General features: G+C 39.2%; 1 protein-coding gene across 5 annotated transcripts in view; it reads right to left on the bottom strand.

Annotated features, from left to right (window-relative positions):
• MAP3K20 (mitogen-activated protein kinase kinase kinase 20) overlaps window positions 1–11,409 on the bottom strand; it is a 155,767-nt gene that overhangs the window by 37,272 nt on the left and 107,086 nt on the right. For 4 of the 5 annotated variants that reach the window (XM_032479703.1, XM_032479704.1, XM_032479705.1 and 1 more), the window contains exon 11: window positions 9,391–9,526. In XM_032479703.1, coding sequence (XP_032335594.1) covers window positions 9,391–9,526 — 136 coding nt within the window. Of the gene's footprint in view, window positions 1–343; window positions 5,817–9,390; window positions 9,527–11,409 lie in introns of those variants that run through there. The other variant, XM_032479706.1, reaches the window with a different exon arrangement.

The raw sequence follows: 11,409 nt of genomic DNA, 5'->3' as shown, positions 1-11,409 counted from the left end.
CCAGACACTGCTTCCAGACGGTTTGAATTGGGCAGGACAGGGGAAAAGAGTTAATGATCTCCAGCCACAGAGTGGCTTCCCATTCCCTTTCTGTTAGCTGTAGCAGTATATCTGCTGTAGGGTGAGTTCTAAGCCCTTCTATCTCTCTTTGGGGATAAAAAAAAAAAAAAACCCACCTCGTGACTGCCCCATCACTTTACAAATTCATTATTTGCACTCCAGTTGATTTCAGGAGAGAAGAGTTCACACTCATGGGAACGTGTGTGACAATGATTCCTTCAAAGGATGTTGGGAATCCGATCTAACAAAGCTCTGATATACACAGCAACACAGAACAAAGGAATTTACTGTCAAAACGTTTATTGCAAAATGTAGTCTTAAAACAAAGGAAAGCAAAGAAAAGTTCACATCAAAATGAAATGTATGACACCAACTTGGATTTCTGAATACATTGTGGACTTTGTGCTGGAATATCAAATTCCAACGATGACGTCAATAACTGAGTAGTCTTACCACACAAAGTAAAATTTAATCTTCCATACAAACATGATACAAGATTTTGGCATAGGACTTGCTCAGAATAACATTGCCATAGAATAATTGAGAAAAACGTTTTGTTAAAAAAAAAAAAAAACAAGAATGTGATAATGCCATCTATTCAAAGCTCACACTCAAAGAATATAAATATTTTCTATTATTTAGTACAAAAATTTTAAAACAGTGCAAAAGCCATATGTGCAGTGTATTCTATCTGACATTAAGAGATATATTATTCTGCACACATACAAAATAATTAATGTAGGTGCTTGAAACTCTCGTTCTGAAGTAAATAATCACATGCCAGAAAGCTCCACACAGGCAATGGAGTGCAGACTAGCTTGGAGTCTGAGGAGACACAGCTAGTCCCCGTGTTCCTGCTGGATGCCCATTTCTCATCACAGAGAAGCTGTACCTAGAGCTGTCAGGCTACACTACCATCAAGAGGACAGAGCCATTCTTCTCCTGGCAATGCTTAGAATCTAAACAGGAAAACAGTCTTAGTCCAAAGCAGCAAAAGGTACCTGATTATAGAGAAATTGTGTCCTATTCTATATGTGATATGGTGAGAATCTGTTAGTTTCAAAAGGCAGCAACAAGTCTAGTGTATCAAAAAAAAAAAAAAATCAAGATTTAACTCAGAGTAAGTTTTAAAATTAGCTTTCATGAAATTCTTACCACTCCAAAGAAAACTCTGAAATATAAAGTTGTGTACATTGTAGTGTTGTGAGAAATCTTTTTAGAGCTCTCCCAAACCTTCCCCCCACTCTCAGTTCTTTGATTTTCAGAGATCAAGTCTGAGTTCCCCAGCTGGTGTGAAAGTCTAACCAATCTACTACATATTCAAAATCACTGGCTAAAAACTGCCCTCAACATTTCCAGAGCATCAAAAACAAGTGTGCTCTGTGCCTCTAACCTCTTTCCATTGGTTATTTATGTAAAATGATAAAATGTGATTTTGCTTTAAAAAAAAAAAAAAAGGCTGTTAAGAAACGAGTCCTTTTAAATTAACCTGGCCACTTTGTAGGACAATTTTTCTTTCAATGACATTTTTCTTGTGAGGATTTAAGATAAATGGCACAAATCTACAAAATTCAGATTGTGTAAGTAATTGTAATTCTGAAAAATGCACCTTTTGACTTGGATAGTTTTGTTTAGGGGAAAAAAATGAGATGTGGAATTCTAAAACTGCCAGGTTTAGCCAGTTTTCTCGGTGGAGGAAGGGACAACACAATGGGTATTTTGGATGGGATTCTTCATTGGATGGGATTCTTCATTGGGTGGGACTGGCCCTAGCATGCAGGATATTAGCATTTTAGGCACTGGGTACTAAATATACCCCGTCACCATGACAACCAAAAATACGCCCCAGCATCACCAAACACCATTCAGTGACAGCATTATCATGGATGAGAACTGCTAATAGGGTGTCATCCAATTCTACATGATCAACTTTATGAGTAAAGGGAAAAAGATGAAAGAGTAGTTATATTTCCCATTGTATGGCTCTGATAATATTACCACATTTGAGAGTTTCAGTTCTCATTCTGAATCTTCAGATTTCTGTTTCTTTAACTATTCTCTTTATAAATGAACATTTTTGTAAGTCAAGTAACTAGAAATAAATCCAACACCAGTAAATAAATCCAACATCAGTTTCAAAAACTGACCCGACAAGTGAATTAGAAGCTGCACAGTTAACATCATCATTAGGAATTCTGCATATTGCTAATAAATATTTCTTGTTAAAATTAATAAGGCTAATAATAGAGTTGAAAGTTTTCTAAATCATCTTCACAGGTAGAGTGAGACCACTTTAAGATTCTGTTTATATGATTCAGATTCCAGGGATGTTCAAAACCCTAGAAAGACACTGATTTGGAACAGGAAGTAAAATAACCAGTGCCATTAATTCTCTATAGCCCAATTCTAGGTGGAGAACATTTCAGGCTTATCACCGAGGTTATCAATTCTGCTGTATTGGAAATCTCTGCAGTGTCTAGGTGGTAGAGTATTGAGCTGTGACCATCTCTGGAATATTGGTGAGGAAAACGGCAGCCTGACTGAAGGCAAACCCAGGGCTGGCTTATCACCCTTCTCTTTCTGCCATATTTAGTTGCTTTTACTGGTGCACCAAAACCTTATCGCAATAGATTGAATTATAAGTTTTGATATAATGTGAATTAATGTAAAATTCTTAAAAATGTCAGTCTGCATTTCACATGTTCTAAATTTACTGCTGATTATCCTCCAATGAGAGGCAAAGTTTATATTCTTACATAAGGTGCGCAGATCCCAAAATCAGCCCGATAGAGACTGTGTATCAGTGAGGCCTCTCTTGACCATGCTTGAAAGTCCGCAGCACTCCCCTATGTGCCTCATCCTCCTTCCCTGCTTCATATTCCAGCGTGCGCTTATCAAATGTTTCCTGTACAGTCCATTTGTTTTGTTTATTGTCGATCTCAGCTTGCTAGCATTAAGCTCCAATGGTGCAAAGGTTTTCATCTGGCTATTCCCTAGGATGGTACTCAGCACAGAGGAGGGGCTCAATGAATACTGGCAACATGAATGACTTTGCCTTTGCCTGGGAAGATGTGCCAACAGGGTTTAAACTACCCAGTCTTTGGCGCCCTCCTTCAGATCACATGGCCACAGAGCCCCAGGGCATGCTGGGAAGTCCAGCGCTGAGAAGCATCCCTTCTGCTCCGCTCCAAGGTCTGTTTGACTGGCTCGGCCTGAATCAGGGAGGACTTCTCTGTGTCTGAGCACAGACAGGATGCCTATTTATGTCTGCACCTGTTTGTCACCAGCTCTATACTGTGGTGTGTATCTGTTTCTATGTTTGCACAGACATAGTGTGTCAGAAGGAGTAAGTGGGGACTCCATCTTCTAGGGGAAACGTTTACCTCTTCTTTCTGGGTTTGCCTGCTCTGGGGGTGGTAGCAGGGCCGGCAGACGCCTCAGACCAGGCAAACCTTGCCACGTGCACGGTCTTCAAAGAGTGACAGAGTAGATCTGCTTGCATAGCTTACGTTCTGAAGGTGTTCTCCTTTATCTTTCCTGAAGGCAATTCACTTCAACTTTCATCTCATCCTACTCAACAAATATCACTTGAAGTTGATGGTTTCGTTTTCCAGCTTATGGAAACCACTTATTTTCCAGTGTCTTTCAGTGGCATAGTCAACAGTAGCGAACATTAACGGACCGCTTACCGCGAGCCCGGTACTGAGTTAAGTGCTTTACCCGTATCATTTCATTGAATCCTCCCACCAACCCTCTGAAGTGGAATACTATCATCATTCCCATGTTAAGATGAGCAAACAGACACACAACCTACATAATCTGCCCAAGACTGCACAGCAATTCTGAATCACGGTCTGGCTCCAGATCCTTCTCTCCATCACTATTCTATACAGACTGGTCTACATTTCACACCCAGAACATCTTATTGGGTATTTTTCTTCAAATAAAGCTGGCACAGCATACTGATCATTTTGTGATATTTTTCCCGCTCTTAACAGGGATTAGAAGCATGTCATGCGTCAAATTCCAAGAGGCTTTGGAATTGGAAATAGTATTAGATAATATTTAATTTCTTAAATCTTCTGTAAAAAGAACTACCAAAGTCAAACGAACTGCTTTCTAACTGAGGTTGAAAAAAAGTCTTTGTTCTTTTGCCTTTCTGTATATGTATATAGCTACAAATATTTTTGTAGTTAAAAAAAAAGTGTTTTATAGTTTAAACAAGCTTTGACAAATATGTGAAAACATTCTGAGAATCTCTCTCTGGCTAGCTAGGTTTTCAGAGCAGCACCTACACTGACTTCTGTTTAACAGCAGCATGGCTGAGTCAGGGTTAAAAAAAAAAAGACAACTCTAGAAGACCAGATCTGATAGAAAAAGGACCCTTCATTCTGCACTTTTGCCTAAGTAAGGATAGCTTATCTTTGCTATTCTTTTCATAATATTTAGTTCCCTCTTTAAAATATCTATTCATGTATTTAAAACGCAGGATTTTCATGCAGAGCCCTCTGGAAAACAAACACGCATACCCTCTTCCTGCCCCTGCCCCGTGTTAATGCTCACACTGCCTGGAGGTATCCCTTTAGAGCATATCCTCCTCTTTGTATGAAGTATAAGCTCAGCCTTAGATGACAGTGTGTGAAGGAGCTTCAAGGGCGAGCACCGGTGTAAACGCCTGCAGCATCTGCTGCTGGTATCAAATTAGAATATTTCTCCTGTAAACTGTATTATTGAGAACATCTCTCGGGTTTTACTTTTAGTAGTTGTGCTATTATCTATTAAAAAGTCTCAGCACTTAGGTATTTCTGAAGAAGTATTTGTTATAACCTCCTTTCATCTCATTTTTTTATTGCTGGATTTCTGTAGTCACTATCACAATTATTTCTGACAGGACGGTGTATTGCCATAAGAAGAAAAAATGTAGTACATTTATAAGAAAATCAAGTGTCAAAGAAGAATTAGGAGTTCAGTGCTTGTTCAAAATGTAAGTTTTTTTAAGCAATTGAATAAATGAAATGAAATCAAATCAAATGCTAACTATAAAGTATTCATTTAAAAAAAGCCAGAATGTCATTAGTTAAAAAAATACTATATTGCATATAGAATCACAAATTTCTATAATCAGGTACCACATTTGCTGATTCATTAAATAGACCCTTTTGGCTTAATTCCCCTCCTCCCCCATTTTTCTGTAAGCAAAAACAAATCAAAAGTAAAATCGTAAAGAAATGACTGTCATATAAATGTGATTGGCCTAAAAATGCAGTGCTTGGTTCTCTACCTCCCTACTGGCTTTTTGTACAGATTGAGATAACAAGTTTCTTTTGTTTTCCCAAACGTATTCAATTTTCTTACTTCGCTTTCTGCTTTCATTCACTATTATTATCCATGTCATTATCCTCCTCATCACCATCATCATCATCGTCATCATCGTCACCTTCTGACAAGTCAAAATCACAGAACCCCAGGGCCATGTTGACTTTCTTCCCCTTTCTCTTAGATGTGGTTTTGGAAGAATTCTGCTTGGCTTGCATGTTTATCTGCATCCCAGAATGCAGCACAGCTCCTGCTTTGTTCATTGAGAAGATATCCCCAAAGCCCATCAGCATCATGGCCTGCAGACTTTGGTTCATGCCATGGCCCTCCCCGTTACTTGCTGCTGTGATCTGACATGACATCTCTGCACTGTTTGACTCCTCTGTCTTAGATTCAAAGTAAGACTCCTCAGACATTCTTGCAGCAAGAGGCAAGAGAAGCTATCACGAGGGAAGAAAGGACAGAAGTAAAAAGAGAAATTAGGACCAATTTAAATAAAGGAAACAGATAACACAAAATTAGTGGGTGCTGCACAGAAGGTAAATGATTAGTGAAATAAATGAATGTAGGGAATTATGTGAGAATTTATATAGTGGCAGGTTTGGTTCCAGCGTGTTTACCATCATTTATAAATGACAGAGTAAATCACCACCAAAAGTTTGCACCGCAGCAAGCCACATTTCAAATAGGAAGGAAGTCATATGTTTCAAGCCCTCATTTTGCTTAAAACAAAGTAGTTTTTAGAATTTCTCTTATTTTTTTTCCCAATTTCACTTTCATATGGAAACATTTAGTTAACTATTACATTAAAAAAGAAATTAAGTAGAGATTAAAAAGCGAGAAAAAAAAAATCAAGAAACCTTGTACCAACGAAGAAAAGCTTAGAGGAAGCATGGGAACAATTCAGCAGTCAATACAGTTCTGGGGAAATTTGGGTCATTATTAGCTGCCTTTTCAGCTAGATCAAGTATTCGACTATAAACTAAAAATGAGTCTAGAATTCACTTGTCTCCATCTATTATTTATTACAGCCAGATATGATACAATACTAGTTATTCAGTTTATGAAATAATTCACTTGTGAACAAATACTAGATTGTCTCTAAGATTTAAATTATAAATAAGTATGGAAGTACATCTGCAAATGGAGAGGAAAGGAAACTAGTATTAATTTAGACCGCTACCTTCGTTTGTATTCTCTACAAGTTTCCTTCTTTTAGCAGAATTTTTTTTCCCTAGGGATTCTCCTTCTCATAGCAGAGACGGACATTTATTTTCAATCTTACATAATTACTTTACACAGCCAACCTATTCCCATAAATGTTGTCCATACACATTTCAGGGGTAAAACTGTTTGGGTCTTAAAGTGTTCCTGCCTCTTCTTTTAAGAAATAAGCAAATGACGGCTTATATTTTTGATGTTGTTTAAATAAGTGTAAATTTATGATAAACAATGTACAAATAGTATAACTCTGGGATGACCTTTCCATTCTGGGTGTAAAGGTACTTTTAGGGCCAATTTCTTAATTTTTAAATTAAAGTTTGATTCAAGTTTTTTTGTTTTTTAAACTATCTTAACTCCATTAGGAAAAAAACCTCTGCAGTTACACATTCAATAAGAACTTCACAGAATTCAGATAAAAAGTACCAGTTACGTGGGAGAAAAATATTGCTTTAGATCTTTAACTCTGGAAACAGGCTATTATTTTCCTTGCAGTCAAATTTCCCAGCCCCTCAGATTTGTTTCCTATTCCTGGATGCTCTCAGGGATCTCTTTGTTGCTTATCTATTTTATTATTTCATGGGTCCTTCCTCACATTATGTTAAGATGACAATGAATGCCTCACAAATGAGCTTTTGCTTTTAAAAGAAATAAAATTTCTACATCAAGCTACAACAATCATTAAAAAATAAACGTTGGTTCATATTTGTGTATGGAGAATTTATCTTCCCAAATAGCTTTTACTAATGTTTTCATTTCAAGAAAGGAAAGTGTCCTTTCTCAAAATAAATCCAATAATATAATTTTTTATAAAGTTACTTAAACTTTTATAATTATGATGAGGCTACCTACAGAAAACCTTAGTCTCCAGCCATTTCCTTTTAAAAATGTTTATTTTATCCATCTCTCAGAAGCCTCATTTAAAGTCACCTAGAAACTGATGTGAGGATAAAAGAAAACACCTACTTATAAAATACGTGAGCACAAACTTTCTTTCCTTCAGAAATACCAGCTCTAAGCAGAAGAGCTGTGAAAAGCAAGTGCTGTCTAGAAAGAAAACTTAGGCTTCATAAGTAAAAAAAGGAAGGCAATCTCATTGAGGTCGTGCTGCATGCTGTCCATTGTTAGCTGGGAGCCCTCGGAGTGGTTCCTTTACAGAAAGTTTTCTGCAGTTACAACGCAAGCGTACAACCTCCTGTGCACTCAGAGGTTTTCATTATTTATTATACAACTGTTTTACTAGTAGCAATAATGTGTGCAAGGCAGGCCATAATTTCTTAGCAAAACTAATGCCAGTAAACCAAAGAAAGGTTTTAAAGCATACTCTAATGGGTAGTTTAAAGTTTTTTTTTCTTACAATGCTACATTTAGAAAGAGTCAAGCCGTGCAGTGCTTTACAGCTTAAGATTTCAGTGTATTTTAAAACACCCTACAACTCTCAGACTTCACAAGATGGCTATATTTTTGCCTCTCATCAGCTCTGGGAGAAGGAATGTTCCCTTGCAGATCCTTAGGCTTTCTGAATCTGCCTGTTGGTACCAATTCAACCACAACTGGAAACTTCCCTGGACTTCCTTCTTGAGAGCCAAGTTAAATTCACTGGACTTATAAAATGGGTACCATCTTAATATCCCATGGCAGTCTTCTGCATAGCAATTCAGTTCTTACTCTGGGATTCCCTGGATAATCAAAGTCATTTTTGAAAAAGTTAAATCTGATAATAAACATTTAACTTCACTGTAGCTTTCATTTTGGGATATCAGCTTCCTTCTCTGCATACATTTAAAAAGGAGGCAAACCATTTTATTCTTTAGACACTGGAAAATACTTTGTAGCTGGGTTTTGGCTGCTTAATGGAGATTAAGACTTTTAAAAATAGGAAAGTCTTTTGAAGATGACAAAGTGAAATGCATTGAAGTATTCTGGGGGTAAAGCTGCCACGGCAACAATCAAAAATGAATTTAAAATACGTAACAAGTGTACTTTTAATCTTACTATTACTTGTGATCTTAAAGTGGACAAATATTGCCCATTAAAAACCCTGAACAAAACCCGCAATGATAAATTTATACTTAATTCCCAAAATGATGTCATTTAAAATAGGGAAGATTGCTGGAATTTGACTAGATTTTAATATATCATATCAACATATAAGCTCAAGGTAAGTGTATAAATAGCAAAACCCTTAAAAAGCCATTTTTATCTTACTCCAAATACAAGAGTTGGAAAAAAAAACAAAACAAAACAAGTTATTTCCTAGGTGTAGTAAGTACTGGACGCTTATCCTGAGAGATGTCTTTTTCCAATCTTTCGCGGCCCATGCTCATGACCCTAAACTGAGTAAGGGATATTGACGCTATTTACAGGTCATGAAGTTAGCTCTCTTTTAGAAGGAAAACTCAGAGAAGTTCTGACACATCAACGTCTCCCTAAGACAGCTGGCTGCCTTGGTGTAACGTTCATTAATTACTGAGGGACTCTAAAGAGTTAATCAGCCTCGAGGCACATGTTCTAGGGATCTAACAGATGGTGTGAAAATACACTGAATTTTATTTTTGTGCCTCTAACATACAAACACACTGACAGAATAACAGTTCTCAGGGAAAGAGCCAGAAATAGGATAAGCACTTCTTCTAAATTCCTGGCGTTTTGTTAATTGAAGAGAGAGATGAGCGCTACTTGCGTTATCAATGCAGCCCCTTACTGCGCAGGCGCAGCCAGGAGGTTTGGGGAGGTGGGGGGGGGGTGCCATGCTGCCATGCTCAGCCAGGCTCCTCGGTAGGGGTCACTCACCGGGGTGTTGGACTGCTCCGTTAGCTTTTGCTCCCACATCTTTAGACGTCTCTCTCGTTCTTTGAGCTCCTGCTCTTTAAAGCTGAGGTCACGTTCGAGTTTCTTCAGCCTCTCAAGAGTTGCTTCAATTTCGCACCTGCACAGGGAGAACTGGGTTAAGTCTCAGCTTTGCTCAAGAGTTACTCCACGCTCGGGGGTCCACCGGAATGCTTGGTCAAAGGAAAAGGCGAACACTTGTGCTCTGAAACCAAACAGTAAACTAGCAGGGAAGAAGCGATCGTTCATAGCCTTCAAAATCAACAGGTAGTTTCTAGCTTGGAAACAAGCTCGGAACATTTCCACCAAGCAGGGAATAACCACTGGCTGAAGCCTACACTTCGGAGCTGTGTCCTGGCTTAGCCATTTAATTAATGCTTACAGTCCTCTACCTCTATTAGTATTACCCCATCTTATTCTCATTACAGCCCCAAGAAACAGGTACTAATCTCACATGGAGAGAGATGGGAAAATGACACTTGGTTACGTGGTCACCATCACACTAGTAAATTTACATTAGCCTATTTCCTGGCTGAGTAACTCAAGCAACCAGCTGATTAACCTCAGGTTCCTCAGTTGTCTGGGGCGGTGGTTATCCTATATCAGGGCTCAACAACTTGCCTGATCCACCTGATCCTAATAATTACCTGGGCAGCCTATTAAACGAACAACACACACAACAAAACAGATTTCTAGGATCCTTCCTCAGAGCTCAGGATCAGTAGGGCTGGCTGGGGCCTAGGGATTTCCATTAATTTATAAAAGACCCAGGTCATTTTTATGATCAGGCGAGTGTGGGAAATCCTGGGCCAGAAGAACTCTAAGGTTCCTTCTAACTCTAACAATTTTAAAAGCAAGTTAGTTCCCTCCTTAGTCTCTATGGGCCGACCAACCTCACCACTTGGAACAGTAATGTCCGGTGATAGGAACCTGTCCTTTATAGAAACTGAAACTGGTAAGATGGCTCAGTACAAGTTTTTTCCTCCTTCAGGGCTGTCATCATGCTTAGGTCTAAATTTATGCTCTGAAAGTTGGAAGTTCTTTCCCTTGAGTTTCGGAAGAGCCTGTGAGAAAAGCAATGATAAGGAGAGATAGAGAAAGAAGGGGGGCGGGGGGAGGGGAGGAGAGAAGAGGGGGCAGAGGAGGGAGGGAGAGAGGGCTGGAGAAGGCACACAGAGAGCAGGATGCAGGAGAAGGAAGGGACTGGGGATAGGACACAGGTGGAGATCAGCTGCTGAGCCAGTAGCTGCTTCCAGGTGCCCTGGGGACACATCTGCACGTCAGACTGCAATTCTGGTGGACACCTTGACAGCAGAAGGTGGAAGCCCCCACATCTAAGTTAATGAACCTGTGTAACTGAAACCTGCCTTTTCACATTCAGGGAAAACCAGAGTAAGTGGACAGCCTATCCCCAATGCCCTTGTAGATGAGAGAGAAATAAATGAAAACAAAAAAGTCCTAGGTATTGACTGGCAAAACCCAACTCAGGGAACAGCTTACTGAGAGGGTTCTGGATTTGGGCCCCACGCTTTCCTTTGTCGGCTGCTGGCAAAGGACTTCAGAGCAAGGGAAGGAGTACAGTAAGCGTAAAAGCTGTCAACCCTCTGTCCCTTTTATCGGTGCCATATGAAAATTATAAAACCATTTAAGTCTAGTCACGTAAGAGTCCCTCGAGAAAGGCAGTAAATCTGCAGTCTCAAAATTATGACCGTACCATAAAATCTCAATTTTATCCCTGATATTTCAGACAGCAACTTTATGCCCATTCATAAATAAGGTTGTTTTATTTTTCAAAGGGAGGACTGAAGGATAAAAACGCAGTGTGGAAAACCTTAGGTTAAACTTTGGTAACAGAGCCAACTTCAGTAAGTGAGGGTGAGAAGAGGGGGCAGCAGAGCTGGGCAGACTCGAGGGGTGTGGTCAGTGGCCAGGGCTGCTGCCTACGCCCAGTCCCGGCTCTTCCAGTCCCGGCTCTCCCAGTCC

Source organism: Camelus ferus, chromosome 5, assembly GCF_009834535.1.
Source record: "Camelus ferus isolate YT-003-E chromosome 5, BCGSAC_Cfer_1.0, whole genome shotgun sequence".
NCBI lineage: Eukaryota > Metazoa > Chordata > Mammalia > Artiodactyla > Camelidae > Camelus > Camelus ferus.
This window is presented reverse-complemented; position numbering and strand designations above follow the sequence as displayed.